Source organism: Phocoena phocoena, chromosome 4 (genome assembly GCF_963924675.1).
Source record: "Phocoena phocoena chromosome 4, mPhoPho1.1, whole genome shotgun sequence".
NCBI classification, from domain to species: domain Eukaryota; kingdom Metazoa; phylum Chordata; class Mammalia; order Artiodactyla; family Phocoenidae; genus Phocoena; species Phocoena phocoena.
Genome location: NC_089222.1, coordinates 141,092,324 through 141,115,619, shown reverse-complemented (window position 1 = coordinate 141,115,619; position 23,296 = coordinate 141,092,324). Strand labels below are relative to the sequence as shown.

The 23,296-nt window shown below is 43.1% G+C and overlaps 1 protein-coding gene across 1 annotated transcript in view; it reads right to left on the bottom strand.

Moving 5' to 3' along the window:
* Positions 1 to 10,576, bottom strand: part of PCP4 (Purkinje cell protein 4) — a 52,894-nt gene extending 42,318 nt beyond the window's left edge. Inside the window, exon 1 of the mRNA XM_065876911.1 lies at positions 10,515 to 10,576. Coding sequence (XP_065732983.1) covers positions 10,515 to 10,523 — 9 coding nt within the window. The 5' untranslated portion in view covers positions 10,524 to 10,576. The remainder of the gene's footprint in view (positions 1 to 10,514) is intronic.
* Between the last annotated feature and the right edge of the window lie 12,720 nt (positions 10,577 to 23,296).

Here is a 23,296-nt window from a genome sequence, read left to right as displayed (position 1 = left end):
GGTGTAAACTCAAAGTCAAGGAAACTCTGCTGGACCATGCAGAAGGAAACTTTGTGAACAGAGATCTTTACGAGATATTGTACAAGAGTAGCAATACTGACATTTACCAACTTCATGTGTGACTGGGGTGGGAGGGTGAGGGGGTCGGCTTGGATACCGTGAATCTCTAGAAACAAAGTGGAAGCCCTGGTGAAGGAAAGAATAACTTTGTCAAGATTTCTGTGGTTGTTCTTTTTTTACTCGGAAAAAAATAATCCAGGGCAATATTAGTTTTAATATGTTTCATGTCCAAGTCCTAAATGGAATTGGGACAGGTATAAAAGAAATTGGGCTGTATCCAGGATATGTCAGAAAATGAGAAATTTAATAGGATAGGAAATGTGTAAGTGAAACCTAGCCTGACTTTTGCTCAAGAATCTCTGTGATTTTGAACAGGATTAGCCTTGGGGCACTCAGTTCCCTATTTTAAATGACTACCTGGAATGAAATGACAATAGGGCCTCCTTTAATTCTAAGCAGGACGGTAGAAACAATCTTCTTTCTCTGGGTCAATGGTCTTTAAGCAGGCCAGCTGCGCCTCAGGAAGGGGCAGGGCCACCACGTCCAGCTGCACAGGTTGTGCACTGCACAACTCCAGAGGGCACCACTGACGCAGACTGCAGTGTGGATGGCACCTCAGGGATTGCAAGGTGCTCAACTCTTCCAACTATGCATGGAAAAGAGAATTTTAGAATGTCTATTTATATCAGTTTAGGATCTAAGATCAGTAAGAAAGAAATTAGATGTTACCAGTAGCTACTATCTGGATTGATATCAACATCATCATCTGGTGGGTGGGAGACAGTGGAAATCCCATGACTGAGGATTGTCCAGAACACCCTCCCTCTTTTTTCCCTTTTTTATAAATTGAAGTATAGTGATTTACAGTATTGTGTTAGTTTCAGGTGTACAGCAAAATGATTCAGTTTTATATATACATATTATATATATTATATATATATATACTATTTCAGATTCTTTTCCATTATAGGTTTTTACAAGATACTGAATATAGTTCCCCGTGCTATACAGTTGGACCTTGTTGCTTATCTCTTTTATATACAGTGGTATGTATCCATTAATCCTCCCCCCACCACTTTCCCCTTTGGTAACCATGACTTTGATTTCTATGACTCCCTCACTCTTAAGTTGCTCTTGGAGGATCACCACATGCGGCACTGCAGTGCCTTGTGCTCCAGTAAGAGGATTTATATTTATACACCTACATTTAACCAACCTGATCGCACCACAGTAGGTAAGTGGCTTTAAAAAATTCCTGCCTTGTCACATGCTACAACATGGATGAACCTTGAGGACGTGAAGCAAAGTAATACAAGCCCGTTAAAAAAAAAATGACAAATATTGTATAATTCCACTTATATGAGGTACTTAAAGTAGTCAAATTCATAGAGACAGAAAATAGAAAGGTGGTTAACAGAGGATAGAGGAAGGAGAACAGGGAGTTGTTTAATGGGTAGAATTTCAGTTTTACAAGAGGAAAAATTCTGGAGATCTGTTTCACAACAAAGTAAATAAACCATACAATTGAATTACACACTTAAAAATGAGAAAGATGGTAAATTTTCTGTTTTTTACAGGAATAAAAAAATTCCTGCATAAAATTTTCACAGATATTAATACTTCCAGCAAAAGCAACAGGGAAACAATGGAAATGCTACCTAACACTTCTCCTATTAGAATATCTTCACAAGTGCCAATACAAGCTTAAAAATCACAGTCAACAAATTCAGCTCAAAAAGAAGCACAGGGCTTTCCTTGTGGCACAGTGGTTAAGAATCCGCCTGCCAATGCAGGGGACAAGGGTTTGAGCCCTGGTCCAGGAAGATCCCATATGCCGCAGAGCAAGTAAGCCTGTGCACCACAACTACTGAGCCTGTGCTCTAGAGCCCATGAGCCACATCTACTAGAGCATGTGCTCCGCAACAAGAGAAGCCACCGCAATGAGAAGTCCGTGCACCACAACGAAGAGTAGGCCCTGCTCGTCGCAACTAGAGAAAGACCGCGCACAGCAACAAAGACCCAAAGCAGCCAAAAATAAACAAAATAAAATAAATAAATAAATAAATTTTTTTTTTTTAAAAAAAAGAAGTGCAGTTACCAAGACTATTAGTTACCAAGACTATTTGAACTATAGATTTCCACGTTTTCCATCAACAATTATCTCTCACAAGTATATACGGTGCCTTGACATTTTGACTAAGATTAATAAAGCCATCACAGTTAGCAAGATATCTCAAGTATAGCTTATTTCATCATTCTGTCATTCTTTTCAATGCTTACTTTTGGTATGTTTCATAACCGCACTTAAGAGATGAGCACATTAGCATGAATAAATAATTTTAAAATAAGTAAATAAAAAATTATTGTGCATGCATGCTCCAATTTTTTCCCTGAGGGGGTACACTATCAAAGGCTTTGAAGATCACTCTTCTTGAGAACTGATACCCACGGTCACTGTGTACACCGTTCCATTGCTCTGTTACGGACCTGCAGGACGACTGAGGAAATGGTTCCCCAAAAGCTGATAAGCTTTGAATGTCAGTTTTTAGGTACTTGTGGATGTTTATTATTGGAATTACCACAGCTAATGGTGAGAAAGTCAAAGAAAGGAAGGGGCAGGATAGCAATGGTTTCACTAGGGAGAGACCAGAATCATTTCAAACCACCTTGAATTGTTTCAGGGATGTGTTCCTACAGCATAATAGTTTGAAGTTTTGCTTGTTGCATCTCCATCTACAGCTCTTTGAGACTCATGAAGAGAGAGGACCTTTATAGAGGGTTCAACACACTCTGCCAACTTGAACGTGGGCAGGTTTGTGTCAACACCTGTGCCTACCGATGACCTCTCAACCCTCCCAGATGAGGAGACCATCACTGTGGATGCTCTCGGGCTCAGAATCTGACCACTTCACGGCCTCAGGGATTCTTCTGCACATCAAACAAGCATGCGGAAATGTGGAAAAGAAAAGCCTAGGTACAATTAGCCATTTTGCCAGGCTCAAGAAAATAAAGTGATATTTTTCTAACAACCCCTAAGGAAACAGTGGATAATACTTAATAAGGAAATTATATATATAAGAATCTTAGGGCTTCCCTGGTGGCACAGTGGTTGAGAGTCCGCCTGCCGATGCAGGGGACATGGGTTCATGCCCCGGTCCGGGAAGATCCCACGTGCCGCAGAGCAGCTGGGCCCGTGAGCCATGGCCGCTGAGCCTGCGCGTCCGGAGCCTGTGCTCCGCAACGGGAGAGGCCACAACAGTGAGAGGCCCGCGTACCAGAAAAAAAAAAAAAAAAAGGAATCTTAATCTTTAAAACAAGTGTAATTTCTTAATTAGTTTTTACATATTGGAATTTAACCACATGACTGACAGAAAAGTGTATTGGCTGAAAAACAAATTTCAAAAAGATCTTGGGAAGAAGAAAGAACGTATTTCCTTGCTATATTTTTACTCTCTTGTTTGGTTAAGACAAATGTTAATGAGTATTATCAATCTCTGGGGTCCTCTTCTCAGGCATCGTATAAAATTAAAATAACTAGTCACTTTGTTAGAACCTTGGCCACGATACAGGTGCAGTGTTATGGGGACAGATGACCATTTCTTTCACCGTGCCACTCCACAACAGTTTCGGATTGTAATAGCCAGCAAAGCGTAATCTCACGTCAATCCAGAAAGAAACTCAGTTATCAAATCGCCATAAACAAGTATTTGAAAACTAACATTCGAAAGACATTCCAGGCCATTTGGTGAAGGATTGCAATATGGATGACTTGAGATATTTCAGTCTTAGGAAATCCACCAGTGTCCTCAAACTGGAGGCTGAAACCTCCCAGAGCAAAGGACCCCCTGTTCTTCCTTATGGCTCCATCATGATATGAAAATTGCCCTATTTGAGTGGGGCAGCTCACACTTTTGGGCTTCTTCCCTTTAGATGTCCTGCAGGGGCGTTTTCAATGTGTGGATGATTACCTTCTTGCTTTATGATTCTAATTTGTCTTCCTTTAATTTAAAAAGTGGCAGATTAAGAGTAAAATATAAAATAATGGCATTTAGTGGGTGCTTGATTTTTCCACTGGCAATGTTATAAATATGGCCAAGCGTTTCCCTTTCAGATATGGAACAAGAAGTCATTTAGTGAGTTTTTGAAGCATAAATTTAGGGCTATTTGCAAGGCACAAACAATATTCAAGCAGATTGATGCCTGGAATGTGTAACTTATACTGAATGGTTCATGTAAAACAGCCCAGAAATGGATGTTGGATTGATGGGTTTGGGCCGTTGCCAGATGTGGCAAGCTTGCTTGGCTTATGACACAAGACAATGAGCTATAGGACATTCTCCTATCTGTACCCAAAGGGCACCTGTACCAAATCGAATGGAAAATGTTTCCCCATTCCTTATTTATACCTCACTTCATTCCAAAGACTGGAAGAATGGTAAGTAGTTTGTGCCTGGGGACAATAAAAAAAAGGGAGACAGACCCCACGAGACTGCACAGCATCCTGGATGCACAATTCAATGTCCTACTTCCCAGGAGGACAAATACGAATTGATGTCTTTTAGCATATGAATTGTCCTGTATTCCTATTTCAAATATAAATGAATTTGAAATATTTAAATATGCACCTATAATTAAAATATTTGTTTTAATTAGTACTAACATTGGTGCTTCATTTTTAAGCATTAATTAAAATATATAAATACGCAACTTGCCTCCTGTATGCTAGATATATTGCGCCTGCAACAATACCCCAGAATTCACAGTTTGGCTGATGACGATTGGGCATATGGAGCTAACTTACTAAAGATCAGTTTGGACTATTTCTTATTCGCCTCTAATACCAGTCAAATTGGTTTTCTATTTCAATACATCAGCCATTTTTCAAGGTAGTCACGGGTTCTACCCCTCAGGTTACCACCCCTTTTTGTTTGAATTTCACAGAACTTGTCTGAATCAAAATAATCTCAATGAAGAATAACCCCAAACTGAAGGATATTAGAATTCTCCATCCCTCCCACAGCTCCCTATTTTCCTTGACATTTTCCCAAATGTCAAGAGTTCTTTCTATTGAGATTCTTCTAAGTTTTTCTCATTTTCTTTGCCTGCTGTGAAGATATTTATTTTGCATGTATAACAATGCACCCATTTCCAATTTAAAAGGATTTAAATGGCAAACACAGGTTTCAAACCCATAAACAACAAAAGAGAGAACTTTTTTCTCTCCAAACTCACCTGGACCACAAATCTCAACATTTAGAGAAGAGGGTGCTGGTCTGTTGGTCACAGTAACTGATAAATCCACAACCTGAAATCTACTGATTCATCCAGTAGATTAATCTACTGAACATTACAAAGTGCCAAACCAGGAGCCAGGTCTGTGGATGACTCAGGAAGTTCAAAGTCTAGGTAGGATAATTCTAATAAATAAAATGCAACACATAATACTTGCTATGGTCTGGATGTTTGTGTCCCCCCAAATTCACATGCTGAAATCCTAACACCCAAAGGTGATGGCATTAGGAGGTGGGGCCTTTGGGAAGTGATTAAGTCATAAGGGTGGAGCCCCCATGGGTGGGATTAGTGCCTTTATAAAAGAGACCCCAGAAGGCTCCTTCACCCCTTCCACCAGGTGAGGATACAGTGGGGAGTCTGCAACCCGGAAGAGATCCTTCACCCAAGGATGCTGACACCCTGGTCTCAGATGGCCAGCCTCCAGAACCGTGAGCAATAAATTTCTATTGTTTATAAGCCACTCAGTCTGTGGTACTTTGTTATAGCAGCCCAGACAAATCAAGATAATACTTTAACAGCATGATCTTTACTGCTGTGTTTTATAAAAATATCAGTCAAATATAATATATACCTGTGCATATGCATCCCCTAAAATCTTTCTTTTCCCCCACTATGAAGCCCTTTCTGGGAAGTCATTCTAAATTAATGGGAAGCCCCAGGCTTGGGTTCATGATATCATTCAGGTGTTCAAATAGTCCAGTGTGCCCAGTGGACCAAGAACAGAAAGACCCCAAACAAATTGTGAATTCTTTCCACCTATGACAACACCTCTGATAAAGCACTGAGAGCAGAAATTAGAATTTTAAAAAATAATGCAGAGAACGTGTTCATCATAAATTCAAGGCACTTTCCATTACAAAAGCTCATGTTTCCTCTTCATCTTGATCACACTATTCCACTAAACCCTTAATAAAATCAATTGTGAGTCATTTATTCAATTTTTCTCTCTAAAAAAAAATACGTCTTGCATTCTGTCACTCTTAGAATTCAAAAGAGAAAAACGGTGAGACTTAATCCCACAGCATTCGTTAATGAAATGCAGGATTGGGGAAATCAATCTTATAATAATCCATTACTATCACCAGCCCAGCAAACACAGTTTCTTGCTTCACTGTGGCCTCTTCCCACTTAGGAAATGTTGAAACTCGAACCCAAGTTGCAGTTGATGTCTTTCTAGACCTATTGTTCCCAATTAGAGTAGAGAGAGCATCTATCAATGTGTGATCCCGCAAAACCATATGGATTTTGCTGGAGCTTCCTATATCTCCTCTCAGGTATATCCCCAAATGAGGTTAAAATTACACAAGAAATTGCATTTTCATTTGACCTTCTCTTGCTAAGCCTTTGGGGCCAGTTGCAAAATCTACATTGTGCAGAGTTACCCTCAGAATCCGTGCTTAACTGGTCTAAATTATACTGTTCCTTGCAAACCTATTACTCACCAGTCAGCATCTGTTTCAGTTCACTGTTACATCATAGGAAGCACACAACCATACTAATTTTCATTTTAGGCCTGTTTCATCTTACTATTTCTCTCACCAAAGGGTTACCCTGAGAGCCAAGTAGGTGAGCCCTAAACCAGTGTCATATGTGATTTTTAAACCGATGGCTACTTCCGGAAAAAAAATCAAGCCTTTTCCATCCCCCGCCCCCCAATATAAGTGGGCATAGCTCTCCCTTGCAATCTCTGCCCAGAGCAACACCGTTCACTGCTTTCTTCTTGCTTTAGCGATTTAATGTATCAGGCAAGTAGCTTCTGATTCTGTGCTAAGGATACACAGGTGGGTCTAAAGATTTGACCCACAAAATTCCTCGGTGTGTTCAAACCATGCCTTGACAAGTGTGGTCCTTTTGTCGTGGCCAATGTCTGGATGCGAGAAAGGCCCAGAAACCTGGCACCAAATTGCAACATCCCATCCAAGCCGATGCAAGAAAACAGACTGTGAACAGCAACAGGGAAGCGTCAGGAGAGCACTTTCCCAAAGGAGTCTCAAGTCTAATTCACAGCTGTCAACGGATGCATTATGCAACCGGGAACTCCCCCATCCTCTCACAAACAGGGCGATGGTGTGTGTCATTTTTTAAATCAACTCTCCAAATGTGTGCCTTTATGCATTAAAATCTTGATCCTGGCTCTCCTAAATAAGTTCTTTTAAAAAGCAACTTAAAAACAGACACCTGAATGAGAAGATGGAACTGATTTTCATTGTTGGTGGAACTTTTTTTCAAATGGTATTATTAGGTCACTAAAAAAAAGGAGCCTTTCTCTTTCTTGGGCAGGGAAGAGACGAGAATACATTTTGTAAACTTCAACCTTGGTGTTTTGGATTTTTGATCCAGTGAACGTACCGAAGCTTGTATCCTGATCCCGGCTAAATTGTCTTCCAGCTCATCTCGTAGATTGTTCCAGGAGCATCTGACACACTTTAATACTGAAATGCCAATTAGACACCCCTGCAAACCACCTCCACTCTCTCACGTTACCCTAAATTTGTACTTTACTTTCCTTGCTATACTTGAGCTGCTCTTTTCAATCACATGCCATTTACCCCTAAAAAGCGTTGTCAAAGGGGAAAAAGATGTGTTGTCGTAAAGTCACCCAGTTTAAAGCCAGCTCCAGACTCAGTCCCCCCCACCAAAGGTTGCAAGAACTCAAAGACAGAGCTCACCCCAGGGAGCATGTGACCCTTTCGGGACCTCTCCTCCCAGCCCAGCTGTGAGCTAGGGAATTTCTGCAGCCGGCACTATACCCTGACAGCTGGAGCAGCAACTCTGTGCCCATCAGACTCAAATAAATCCTGAGGTCAGGGGAAAGTCTGACAAAATCCATTGCTTTGGCCCTCTGGGGTAATTAGTTACACAGGTAAGTAAATGGTCATCTGAAATCCTTCCCTGCCTGAGAATTATTAAAATTAGAAGCCACATGGAAATCATCCAACTAAAGAAAAGCTTAGGGGGGAGGGGGGAGAGATCGCATCCTCTACCCAGAAAGGAGCTTCTGTTCAACTTTATTAAATGTTTTAAGCAGATTTAAGTCAAGGGACAAATTCCCGCCCTCCGAGGGGCACGTTCCCAGAACGTTGCCGATGAGCCGCAGACCTGGTCACCGGGGCTGCACGTGACGTGGGGGGGGGGTGGGGGGGGGTGGGTGAAGAGGAGGGAGAAAGGCGGAGAGAGCTGGAAGGGAAGCAAAGGGGGGCAAAGGTGTGAGATGTTCATGTTGTGGGATTTTATCAACATTTAAGGAAGAAGGCAGAGTTCTTGGAAGAGCCCGCAAAGGCCTCTGACGGAATGCTGGGGGGCGGGGCCGCGGCTGCAGAGCTGCCCTAATTACATGTTCAGCAGAAACGAGGTTGTGAACCTCATGATGGGTGAGCTCTGGGAAGTTTGCTGTCTCCCTGGGGACCCACAGTTAAGTGACACTGCCAAGCTGAGGCATTCTCGAAAGCTCATGAGTGTGGCGTGAGACAAGGAGCTTCTGCTGAAGATGGGTGACAGCCAGAGGGGAGAGCCAACGGGGAGATCCCCACTCCCGAAGAGTCCCCTTTAGCTAACTTGATCGAAGACAGGGAGCCCCCTGGGCTACACAGTCTTCTAAGCCCTTCTTCTATCTGAAACTATTAAGTTGTATAAAAAAAAACCCACCCCACACGGCCATCCCTTCTACTTGCAAGTATGGTGAGCTGATGCAAACAGAGAATATACTGAAATCTCTACAGTCTACAGAAAGCCCCTCACCTGAGCATTCAGGAAAAGAAGGCCTGGCTCTCATTGCCCTGTCTGTTTCAGAGCCCCAGCTTCCTGGCCTCAGCTCCCCACTCTCCACCTCTTTCGCTTTCTCTGGCATGCATTGTTCATACGGATCAGAAAATTCCATACGCAATTTGGACATCAAGACCCACCCAAGTCCTGGCTCTGCCCTTCACTAGCTGGTGGCTTTGAGCCAGCTGACCTTGAACTTCTCTGAACCTCAGTTTCCTCATCCGTCAATTGGGAATCATAATAGCACCTACTTCACAGGCTTGTGGGGAAGTTCAAATAAGGTTACTGGATGCCCTGCTTGGTACTGGGGACACTGGGCAAACAGGAGCTGCTGTGGTGGAAGGTTTGCTGCTGCTGGAAGGTTTCTGCCTCCCCATCCTCCATCCACGCTCGCACTCTTTCTTGCCCGATCCCTTAGCTCCAACCCAAACCCTGTTCCTAAATTTTATAACGCTTTGCCTGCTCCGTCTTCCTGTCATGTTTATATCAAAAGTCACCCATCAGAGAGATGAAAGCAGGGAAGAGGCATTTTATTTCTAAAGTTGTTAATTTTACTGTAGATTTCAAAAAAAAAAAAGATCACCCGTCTGTCAAAAAAAAAAAAAAAAAGGCAAAATAAAAGATTTTTTATAATAATGATTTAAGTGCCAGCCAAAAGGATATGAAAGTGGATTTGTCTCAGCTACCAAGTGGAATTAGCGGGTGTTGGTGTACAACCCCAAAACTGCCTTTTCGGAAAGAAAGACAGAGAATAGGGTCTTTTAAAAAATACAGTGAGCTATCAGTTTGCCCCAACAAACTCTTCTGGATAAACAGATACAGAGCAGTGACTTTCAATTGAAAATTGGAGCCAGAGTTTCTCCCGTCTTAGACCCATACGTGCAGATTTTTTGTGGTTCATACAATTTGCATTTCTCTACTCGTTTTACTCTGATTAACTGCAGATGTAGTTTGTACAGGCAATGCTTCCACATGGCCGCGCAATGCAATCCTTCCCTCACTTCTCTTCTGAGGCTGACTTTCGCCAGCTGGCCTGCCTGCTCACATTCTGACAGGTACCCACCAAGGAAAACACGTGAAGACACACACGCTGCAAGAGTGCAAATCTTCACAAGGGACTAAAAACACTCAGCTTTCTCTCCTGAGGTCTAGACCCCAAAGCACTTTCCAAAGTCACAATTAAATCACAAGCAAAACAATGAATCCCTTTCTCTACCTAAGGTGAATTTTTAAAAGTTGCAAACTTAACCAACGTCTGCACTTGCCATGCAAACCCAGATATGAACAGAGTCAGTCTCCCAAGCAAAGGGTTCCAGGGTCGAAGTGTTCTACATTTTCTGAGCCTAAATGAGCCCCTTCTCACCCCCAGGTTTCCCTCCAGGAGTCAAAGCCCCACTCACCTCACTCATGATGCTGTAACAGCAGCTCCGATATCTCTACCAGCCACACGGAGAGCACTGCTCAGGGGTCGCTGCTCCCCGGTCCTGGCTTTTCTCTTAAAAAGGGCTGCCCAGTGGCATCATGCCTCCCGTGAACCAATGAGATTCATTCACCTGTCTGAACGCCTGGCAGATATCTGAGGGCTCCCAGGGCCACCTAGTGGAGCAAAGGAAGAAGGCGGGCTCGGTCACATCTCCAAGTCCTGCCAGGGAGGGAAGGAAACCACAGATGACAAAATAGTCAAAGTCAGAGGCACACGGATCATCACAGGTTTGCCATTGATCATAATTTCAAGGGGTACAGGATTTAGACATGTGGAAAATGCACTTTCAATGTCGGTGGACAGAAGGGTTTTTTTTTCAAAGGAAGACCAGTTCTGACAATGCCGGTGCCGGCCGTTCCACACCCCTCCTGGTTTTCTCAGGAGCTGCCATTTCCTCATCCTCTGTAGCACAGTCTCAGCCTTCAGAGTTGAACATTCCCCACTCCTCCTCCAGCCCCAAACCTGCCAGCCTGCTTGCACCCCAGGAACTCATCCCCTGGTGGGGTCATGGACTTGGAGAGTCACGCTGTGACGTCAGAGGAGAGCAGCTCCCCCAGCTTTGCCTATGGGTGTCATAGCCTCGCAAGAACCAGGAGGAAAATGGCTTTTACCCTGGAATCTGCCCGTCCAACCTGGCTGTGAAGATCCTTTTGCCCAGGTCTGGACTCCTAAGACCCTGAGAAGCATCCGAGTGGGCCCTTGATCTTCACAAGGCAGACGTCACAGATGAGAATGTAGCTGATGCACAGAACTGAGATGCGTGTGACTGCCTGTCTCCTTGGTCCTTCCTGCAACTTGCCGGCTTCAACTGGGCCCAGATTCAAGCACAGGAGCCTCAGAGTGGTAACAACGATGCCTTCTCATGGCAAATCTTCCGAAGGATAACAGTAACTCCTCACGTGCCAAGGACCTACTGGAAGTACAAACATACCCAAGTGGTGACTATGGAATAGCTCATGTAGATAAATAAATGAGGACCTGGGTACAGCAATATGATCCTCAGATGCCCCACGGGCCTCACCTTTCACCCAGAACACAGACATTCAATCAGCAGCTGCTCTTGGAATCAATGCTAGTCAGAGCCCTGTCTCTGACTCTCCTGCATTGGCTTCCATCACCTCCATCACCTCAGCAGCATCTCCCTTCAACTTCCTCCTCCACGGCTCCTTCCTCCCTCACTTCACGCCCCAGGGGGTTTTCAGGCCACCTCCATGCCCTCCTTGTCCAGGCTTTCTGTTTCCAGTGGGCACCCCCAGCTCTGCACCCCAACAATCATGGCAAATCTTAATTGTCTCCCCATTCCCTGTTCTTTCCTGATTGTCCTTACTGCCTGGGAATGGCCCACGGTGACTGCTCCGGGGTGGAGTCCCACCATCTCTGCCTCGCAGCCACCCTGGGATGCAGATGCCCTGGTGGGACCTGGGAATATTTGGGTGACCTACTGTTTGAAACCCAACCTGTTGGATCCACAGAAGCTACTTCCTGCATTTGGAGGAGGAAGTAAGAAGTGGTGACCGCAGGGCAGGTGCAAGATTTAAGGAGGCACTCACTCTCAGGTCCATGCACATGCTGACGCTGCACTTGCTCAAACCCGAGAATCAGCGCCTCCTTAAATTGTGTGCCCTGGGTGCCAGAATTGTGCCAGCCTGGTCCTGGCCCTGCTGGCAGCTCCCCAGTTCCCAGGAGGGGGTTGATGAGCTTCATACCAAAGAATAAAAGCACAGTGAAAGGAGAGAACAGAACCCCTCTGGACGCCATCAAAGAAGAGGCTTGAACGTGGTTCTTTGGGGAGTGTTCGAACCAGAATGTACATTTCAAGATGGAACCAGAACAGATAAATACAATCAACAGCACGAGCACCGGATGGAAACTTCAAAACCTGTGAGCATAGGCTGCCCGAGGAGGCTGAGGCAGAAGCGCTGGGTCTGAGCCCTCATCTGTGCCCTGTGAGCACACGTGAGCAGGACCACGAAGCAGCAAGAAACACGAGTCTCCCTCCTATGGCTTGTGGGAACCTATCTTCTTAATTTTTAGCAGCTTTAGGTAGGAATTGTGTCTGTAGAAAGGCCCCTTTCAATGGGAAGATTGGTACATTCATTATAATAAATCCTATTTCACAGAGCAACAGAAATGGACTTAATATATAAATTATGCATACATATACATATCTTAACCACACAAATCATTTGCAAGCTATCAAAGCATCTGCCTGCTGGCACATCCTGACAGTGTGTTCCTTAAATTCTCACCCTCCTTCCTCCCGCCCCCTGTTCCCAATTTCACACGTGGGAGAGCCCAGGTGGGATGCTTTTAGGACTCCCCAGTGGGTTAGAAAGTGGAGTTGGGAAGAGGAAGGTCAAGGTGGAGAAATGGGACTGCAGTGCTATCCGCAAATGTACCACAGACCAGAGGAGGGAGAGCAGGGCTCCATCCTGCCCTTGAGAAGCAGAACCACACCCTCCGAAGGGGAGCCTGTGTGTCTGGGAATTCTGAGCACCCGGTGGCTGGAGGGAGTCGGGGAGCTCTCCCAGCAGCAACCTTGGCGGCATCCCATGGTTTTGCAGGCTGTGCTAGGGCAGAGGACACAAGAGAAGGGACACCAAGAACCAGCCTGTGCTCTGCTGCCCTGGCTCTGGTGCAGACATGGATTTTCTCCTCCCACAGACACACGTATAGAATTGCAACAGCTTGAGATTTAGGGATCAGTAAGTACACTTTAACGGGAGTTCCCAAGGAGAGGGGCCAGGATTGGTGGTGTACAGAGTATGGGCTGTGGCTTTACTGAGTAGAGCATGCAATTGATTGGGACAAGCTGGGAGGGGGGTGTATAAAGGTTCTGGATGGATGATGATATAGGCTGAATTGTGTCCCCCACAAAATTCATGTATCAAGGTTCTAACCCATCATAACTCCAAATGTGACTGTATTTGGAAATAGGGTCTTAAAAGAGGTAATTAAGGTAAAATGAGGTCATGTGGACAGTCCCAAGTCCAATAGGACTGGTGTCTTATAAGAAGAGGAAATTTGGACACAGTCCCATTACAGAGGGAAGATGTGGAGACACAGAGAGAAGATGACCTACAAGACAAGGAGAAAGGCCTCAGGAGAAACCAACCCTGCCAACACCTTGATATTGGACTTCCAGCCCCCAGAACTGAGAGAAAGTAACTTTCTATTGGTTAAGCCTCCCATCCTGCAGTGCTTTGTCATGGTGACTCAAGCAAACATATAGAAAACCTAGCAAGCACTTGGAGAGGACCTTTGGGGAAAGGCTAGAAGGACCTTAAAGGGGATTTCGTCAGTGTTTGCCATGTCCCACACAGTTTAACACTATTCATTCCCCAGGGCATCTTTAGTAAAGCAGTTACCTCTTGTTAATAAGTTGTGAGGTTGTGTCTGTTTTAGAAAACACAAGGCAGAGACAGCTTCAAGGTGGCCGAAGAGTAAGATATGGAGATCACCTTCCTCCCCACAGATACACCAGAAATACATCTACATGTAGAACAACTCCTACAGAACACCTACTGAATGCTGGCAGAAGACCTCAGACCTCCCAAAAGGCAAGAAACTCCCCATGTACCTGGGTAGGGCAAAAGACAAAAGAAAAAACAGAGATGAAAGAATAGGGATGGGATCTGCACCAGTGGGAGGGAGCTGTGAAGGATGAAAGGTTTCCACACACTAGGAGCCCCTTTGCGGGCGGAGACTGCGGGTGGTGGAGCGGGGGAGCTTCGGAACTGCGGAGGAGAGCGCAGCCACAGGGTGCGGAGGGCAAAGCAGAGAGATTCCCGCACAGAGGATCGGTGCCGACCAGCACTCACCAGCCCGAGACACTTGTCTGCTCACCCGCTGGGGTGGGCGGGGCAGGGAGCTGAAGCTCAGGCTTCGGTTGGATCCCAGGGAGAGGACTGGGGTTGCTGTGTGAACACAGCCTGAAGGGGGCTAGTACGCCACGGCTAGCCGGGAGGGAGTCCGGGAAAAAGTCTGGAGCTGCCTAAGAGGCAAGAGACCATTGTTTCGGGGTGCGCGAGGAGAGGGGATTCAGAGCACCGCCTAAATGAGCTCCAGACATGGGCACGAGCTGTGGCTATGAGCGTGGACCCCAGAGATGGGCATGAGATGCTAAGGCTGCTGCCGCCGCCACCAAGAAGCCTGTGTGCAAGAACAGGTCACTATCCACACCTCCCCTACCAGAGCCTGTGCAGCCTGCCACTGCCAGGGTCCCGGGATCCAGGGACAACTTCCCCGGGAGAACACACGGTGTGCCTCAGGCTGGTGCAACGTCACGCTGGCCTCTGCCGCCGCAGGCTCGCCCCGCACTCCGGACCCCTCCCTACCCCCAGCCTGAGTGAGTCAGAGCCCCCGAATCAGCTGCTCCTTTAACCCAGTCCTGTCTGGGCGTGAACAGACACCCTCAAGCGACCTACAAGCAGAGGCGGGGCCAAATCCAAAGCTGAACCCCGGGAGCTGTGCGAACAGAGAAGGGAAATCTCTCCCAGCAGCCTCAGGAGCAGTGAATTAAATCTCCACAATCAACTTGATGTACCCTGCATCTGTGGAATACCTGAATAGATAACAAGTCGTCCCAAATTGAGGAGGTGGACTTTGGGAGCAACAATATATATATTTTTCCCCTTTTCCCCTTTTTGTGATTTTGTATGCATATGCTTCTGTGTGTGATTTTGTCTGTATATCTTTGCTTCTACCACTTGTCCTAGGGTTCTGTCTGTCCAGTTTTTTTGGTGTTTGTTTGTTTTTTTAGTATAGTTTTTAGTGCTTGTTATCATTGGTGGATTTGTTTTTGGTTTGGTGGCTCTCTTGTTTCTTTACTACTTAAAAAATTTTTTTTAATAATTACTTTTTATTTTAATAACTTTATTTTATTTTACTTTATTTTATTTTATTTTATGTTATCTTCTTCTTTCTTTCCTTCTTTTTCTTTTTCTCCCTTTTATTCTGAGCCATGTGGATGACAGACTCTGGGTGCTCCAGCCAGGCATCATGGGTGTGCCTCTGAGGTGGGAGAGCCAAGTTAAGGACACAGGCCCACAAGAGACCTCCCAGCTCCAAGTAATATCAAACAGCAAATATTTCCCAGAGATCTCCATCTCAACACCAAGACCCAGCTCCACTCACAACAAGCTACAGTGCAGGACACCCTATGCCAAACAACTAGCAAGACACAACCCCACCCATTAGCAGAGAGGCTGCCTAATATAATAATAAGGTCACAGACACCCCAAAACACACCACCAGACATGGACCTGTCCACCAGACAGACAAGATACAGCCTCATCCACCAGAACACAGGCACTAGTCCCCTCCACCAGGAAGCCTACACAACACACTCAACCAACCTTAGCCACTGGGGACAGACACCAAAAACAACGGGAACTACGAACCTGCAGCCTGCAAAAAGGAGACCCCAAACACAGTAAGTTAAGCAAAATGAGAAGACAGAGAAACACACAGCAGATGAAGGAGCAACGCAAAAACCCACCAGACCTACCAAATGAAGAGGAAATAGGCAGTCTACCTGAAAAAGAATTCAGAATAAGGATAGTAAAGATGATCCAAAATCTTGGAAATAGAATGGAGAAAACACAAGAAACGTTTAACAAGGACCTAGAAGAACTAAAGAGAAAACAAACAGTGATGAACAACACAATGAATGAATATAAAAATTCCCTAGAAGGAATCAGTAGCAGAATAATCGAGGCAGAAGAAAGGATAAGTGACATGGAAGATAAAATAGTGGAAATAACTACTGCAGAGCAGAATAAAGAATAAAAAGGATTGAGCACAGTCTCAGAGAATTCTGGGACAACATTTAACGTACCAACATTCGAATTATAGGTTTCCCAGAAGAAGAAGAGAAAAAGAAAGGGACTGAGAAAATATTTGAAGAGATTAGAGTTGAAAACTTCCCTAATATGGGAAAGGAAATAGTTAATCAAGTCCAGGAAGCGCAGAGAGTCCCATACAGGATAAATCCAGGGAGAAACAAGCCAAGACACATATTCATCAAACTATCAAAAATTAAATACAAAGGATAAATATTAAAAGCAGCAAGGGAAAAACAACAAATAACACACAAGGGAATCCCCATAAGGTTAACAGCTGATCTTTCAGCAGAAACTCTGCAAGTCAGAAGGGAGTGGCAAGACATATTTAAAGTGATGAAAGGGAAAAACCTACTACCAAGATTACTCTACCCAGCAAGGATCTCATTGGGAATTGATGGAGAAATTAAAATCTTTACAGACAAGCAAAAGCTAAGAGAATTCAGCACCACCAAACCAGCTTTACAACAAATGCTACAGGAACTTCTCTAGGCAGGAAACACAAGAGAAGGAAAAGACCTACAATAACAAACCAAAACAATTAACAAAATGGGAACAAGAACATACATATCGATAATTACCTTAAATGTAAATGGATTAAATCCTCCAACCAAAAGACAGACTGGCTGAATGGATACAAAAACAAGACCCATATATATGCTGTCTACAAGAGACCCAATTCAGACCTAGGGACACATAGAGACTGAAAGTGAGGGAATGGAAAAAGATATTCCATGAAAGTAGAAATCAAAAGAAAGCTGGAGTAGCAATTCTCATATCAGAATAAATAAACTTTAAAACAAAGTCTACTACAAGAGACAAAGAAGGACAATACATAATGATCAAGGGATCAATCCAAGAAGAAGATATAACAATTGTACATATTTATGCACCCAACATAGGAGCACCTCAATACATAAGGCAAATACTAACAGCCATAAAAGGGGAAATCTACAGTAACACCCTTACAGTAGGGGACGTTAACACACCACCTTCACCAATGGACAGACATCCAAAATGAAAATAAATAAGGAAACATAAGCTTTAAATGATACATTAAACAAGATGGACTTAATTGATATTTATAGGACATTCCATCCCAAAACAACAAAATACACATTCCTCTCAAATGCTCATGGAACATTCTCCAGGATAGATCATATCTTGGGTCACAAATCAAGCCTTGGTAAATTTAAGAAAATTGAAATTGTATCAAATATCTTTTCCAACCACAACGCTATGAGACTAGATATCAATTACAGGAAAAGATCTGTAAAAAATACAAACACATGGAGGCTAAACAATACACTATTTAATACCCAAGAGATCACTGAAGAAATCAAAGAGGAAATCAAAATATACCTAGAAAAAAATTGACAATGAAAACACAATGACCCAAAACCTATAGGATGCAGCAAAAGCAGTTTTAAGGAGGAAGTTTATAGCAATACAATCCTACTTTAAGAAACAAGAAACATCTCAAATAAACAACCTAACATTACACCTAAAGCAATTAGGGAAACAAGAGCCAAAAAACCCCAAAGTTAGCAGAAGGAAAGAAATCACAAAGATCATGTCAGAAATAAATGAAAAAGAAATGAAGGAAACAATAGCAAAGATCAATAAAACTAAAAGTTGGTACCTTAAGAAGAGAAAAAAAATTGATTAGCCAGACTCATCAAGAAAAAAAGGGAGAAGACTCAAATCAATAGAATTAGAAATGGAAAAGGAGAAGTAACAACTGACACTGCAGAAATACAAAGGATCATGAGAGATTACTACAAGCAACTATACGCCAATAAAATGGACAATCCGGAAGAAATGGACAAATTCTTAGAAAAGCACAACTCTCTAAGGCTGAACCAGGAAGAAATAGAAAATATGAACAGACCAATCACCAGCACCGAAATTGAAACTGTGATTAAAAATCTTCCAACTAACAAAAGCCCAGGACCAGATGGCTTCACAGGTGAATTCTATCAAAGATTTAGAGAAGAGCTAATACCTATGCTTCTCAAACTCTTCCAAAATATAGCAGAGGGAGGAACACTCCCAAAGTCATTTACGAGACCACCATCACCCTGATACCAAAACCAGACAAGGATGTCACAAAGAAAGAAAACTACAGGCCAATATCACTGATGAACATGGACGCAAAAATCTTCAACAAAATACTAGCAAACAGAATCCAACAGCACATTAAAAGGATCATACACCATGATCAAGTGGGGTTTATCCCAGGGATGCAAGGAGTCTTCAATATACGTAAATCAATCAATGTGACACATCATATTAACAAATTGAAGGAGAAAAACCATATGATCTCAATAGATGCAGAGAAAGCTTTTGACAAAATTCAACATCCATTTATAAAAACCCTCCAGAAAGTAGGCACAGAGGGAACTTTCCTCAACATAATAAAGGCCATAAATGACAAACCCACAGGCAACATCATTCTCAATGGTGAAAAACTGAAAACACTTCCACTAAGATCAGGAATGAGACAAGGTTGCCTACTGTTAGCACTATTATTCAACATAGTTTTGGAAGTATTAACCACAGCAATTAGAAAAGAAAAGGAAATAAAAGGAGGCCAAATCAGAAAAGAAGAAGTAAAGCTGTCACTGTTTGCCGATGACATGATACTATACATAGAGAATCCTAAAGATGCTACCAGAAAACTACTAGAGCTAATCAATGAATTTGGTAAAGTAGCAGGATACAAAATTAATGCATAGAAACCTCTTGCATTCCTATACACTAATGATGAAAAATCTGAAAGTGAAATTAAGAAAACACTCCCATTTACCACTGCAACAAAAAGAATAAAATATCTAGGAATAAACCTACCTAAGGAGACAAAAGGCCTGCATGCAGAAAATTATAAGACACTGACGAAAGAAATTAAAGATGATACAAATAGATGGAGAGATCTACCATGTTCCTAGATTGGAAGAATCAACATTGTGAAAATGACTATACGACCCAAAGCAATCTACAGATTCAATGCAATCTCTATCAAACTACCACTGGCATTTTTCACAGAACTAGAACCAAAAATTTCACAATCTGTATGGAAACACAAAGGACCCCAAATAGCCAAATCAATCTTGAGCAAGAAAAATGGAGCTGGAGGAATCAGGCTCCCTGACTTCAGACTATACTACAAAGTTACAGTAATCAAGACAGTATGGTTCTGACAAAAACAGAAATATAGACCAATGGAACAGGATAAAAAGCCCAGAGATAAACCCACGCACATATGGTCACCTTATCTTTGATAATGGAGGCAAGAATATACAGTGGGGAGCAAACAGCCTCTTCAATAAGTGGTGCTGGGAAAACTAGACAGCTACATGTAAAAGAATGAAATTAGAACACTCCCTAACACCATACATAAAAATAAACTGAAAATGGATTAAAGACCTAAATGTAAGGCCAGACACTATCAAACTCTTAGAAGTAAACATAAGCAGAACACTCTAAGACATAAATCACAGCAAGATCCTTTTTGACCCTCCTCCTAGAGAAATGGAAATAAAAACAAAAATAAACAAATGGGACCTAATGAAACTTAAAAGCTTTTGCACAGCAAAGGAAACCATAAATAAGACAAAAAGACAACCCTCAGAATGGGAGAAAATATTTGCAAATGAAGCAACTGACAAAGGATTAATCTCCAAAATATACAAGCAGCTCATGCAGCTCAATATCAAAAAAACAAACAACCCAATCCAAAAATGGGCAGAAGACCTAAATAGACATTTCTCCAAAGAAGATATACAGATTGCCAACAAACACATGAAAGAATGCACAACATCATTAATCATTAGAGAAATGCAAGTCAAAACTACAATGAGATATCATCTCACACCGGTCAGAATGGGCATCATAAAACAATCTACAAACAATAAATGCTGGAGAGGGTATGGAGAAAAGGGAACCCTCTTGCACTGTTGGTGGGAATATAAATTGATACAGCCACTGTGGAGAACAGTATGAAGGTTCCTTAAAAAACTACAAATAGAACTACCATACGACCCAGCAATCTCACTACTGGGCATATACCCTGAGAAAACCATAATTCAAAAAGATTCATATACAAAAATTTTCATTGCAGCTGTACTTACAATAGCCAGGACATGGAAGCAACAAAATTGTCCATCAACAGATGAATGGATAAAGAAGATGTGGCACATATATACAATGGAATATTACTGAGCCATAAAAGAAGTGAAATTGAGTTATTTGTAGTGAGATGGACGGACCTAGGGTCTGTCATACAGAGTGAAGTAAGTCAGAAAGAGAAAAACAGATACTGTATGCTAACCCATATATATGGAATCTAAAAAAAAAAATTTTTTTTTAAATGAATCATGAAGAACCTAAGATCAAGACGGGAATAAAGACACAGACCTACTAGAGAATGGACTTGAGGATACAAGGAGGGGGAAGCGTAAGCTGTGACAAAGTGAGAGAGTGGCATGGACATATATACACTACCAAACCTAAAATAGATAGCTAGTGGGAAGCAGCCGCATAGCACAGGGAGATCAGCTCTGTGCTTTGTGACCACCTAGAGGGGTGGGATAGGGAGGGTGGGAGGGAGGGTGACGCAAGAGGGAAGAGATATGGGAACATATGTTTATGTATAACTGATTGACTTTGTTACAAAGCAGAAACTAACACACCATTTAAAGCAGTTAAACTCCAATAAAGATGATTAAAAAGAAAACACAAGGCAATGCTGAGTGTGGCCACAGAGGGAGAAGCAAGCTGCCCGTGGGAAATCAGTGCCCATGGGTGACACAGGACGCATCTCCGTGTGCACCCCACACATCTCCACGATGCTTGCGGCCAGTTCCACGGGCACCCTGACACAGAGTGCTCCTCTCTCACGTGCCCAGGTGGGCTCTTGGCCCACAAATCTCAGCCAGCCCCATCCATGCACTTGGGGCACTGGTGCCCCAACCAGCCATGAGACCAAGGATGGCAAAGGTCCTCCTCTTGGACTCCCCAAGGACAAGGGTAATAAACAATAAACAGATGGTCTTTAAACCTTGCCATGTCGTTCTGATAAGCAGTCATGTTTGAGAATCACTGCTTGAATCAGTGATAGGACACACACACACACACACACACACATCACTTACTCACTCTTTCCAAACTTCCCAGGCTCCGTCTTGCCACCTACCCCCACTCCCCTTACCTCCTGTTAGGATGTGCACAGACATTGCTGACTCGTACATGGACCAGTCTTATTTAAACAGCTTCAACACAGCCCTATCCTATGACCCTCGTCAGATCAGCCAAACACCGTATTACATGATAGATGAAGCCAGGAACCAGAAGCTTAGAACTTTAATCCTTGACAGGAGCAATCGTTTTCCCTATGACCTTGGCTACGCCTCTGCATTCCTCAGTGTCTCATTTCCTTCACTGGTAATATAGAAGTAGTAAAACCTCACATCTGCCAACATAAGCAAAAATATATACACTAAATATATTGAGCTGGGAAATAAATTTTGAAGGAACTTCAGGAGAATTAGATCTACAGCTTCCTATATTAGACCTGGGAGAATTCTTCAGCCTTGCTGAATTAAAATACAGACATGTGGTTCTATAATTTATGAAAAAATATACAATATGGATAGATTATTTTCATCTTCTTGGAAGCATAATCCTGCCTGAAGGTGCAAAGTTGGACCAGGCGGTCTTTCAAATCTTCCTTTGGGCTTACTTAGAGGGATACTATATATTGATGACCTAAGGCTTTTCCTCAGACTTTCAGACCCAATGCATCACTTGCGTACAATGGCAGGAGATGTGGGAGTTTTAAAAAGATCCACCTCCTCTTTCATTTCTCCACCTTTGCTTCTCTACCACTTCATCTTTTGTGGCTTTTTGTGAACTCCATGTGCAGCAGTGCCGTCCTAATCCCTCAACATGAAAGGCTTCAGGACAGAGAATGTGACCATCCTCCCGTGATGGAGGATTCGCCAGCTCAGCATCAGTGGCTGGATTTCCCCCTCCCTTCTGCCTTTACTGCTCCCCAACCAGAAGTCAACACTGGTCCCTTGGGGAATATAGGTCCCCACCCCCAAGTCTCAGCATCCCCACCCTAATGGACAGACCCAGCGGGCTCCTGTCTTTGATCCCCCACCTTGTTTCCTGCTGCCTTGAATTCTTATCCCTCCTCCAGATCCCAGCCCTCTGCCAACCTCTGGATGTCACATGGTCCAGAGCCGGGAGGCTACCCTGGTTGTATCTACAAAAGTGCAAATGCAACCTAATTCTACAAACCTCTCCTAGAAACATTTCTTTATCACAATGCTTCATTCATGTGTTTGCTGTTTACACAAATCTAGTCTCGCCTTGATTTTAAGTCTCTTGAAAGAGAATGACACCATCCCACCCAGTACACTCTTCCACTGACCCCGCCCAGCATGGCGTCAGCTCCCAACACTACTTTCCAACAAATAAGTATCCTATTGGTCACTGAGTGTGAATGTTGCTATATAAAGAAAACTCTCTTTTTTTCTATAAAATTAGATTCACTTTCCAAAGCTAATGTGTAAGAATTTTCTCTTTTGAAAAGGAGAAAAGAGGATATTTCAAAAATCTCTATGCTATTAAGACAACTTTTTAAAACATTTCAAAAAATTGCTGGCCATTACAAAGAATGAAATAATACCACCTGCAGCAACATGGGTGGACCTGGAGATGATCATACTAAGGGAAGTGAGTCAGACAGAGAAAGACAAATATCACGTGATATCACATGTGCAGAATCTAAAAAAATGATACAAATGAACTTTTTTACAAAACAGAAACAGACTCACAGACTTAGAGAATG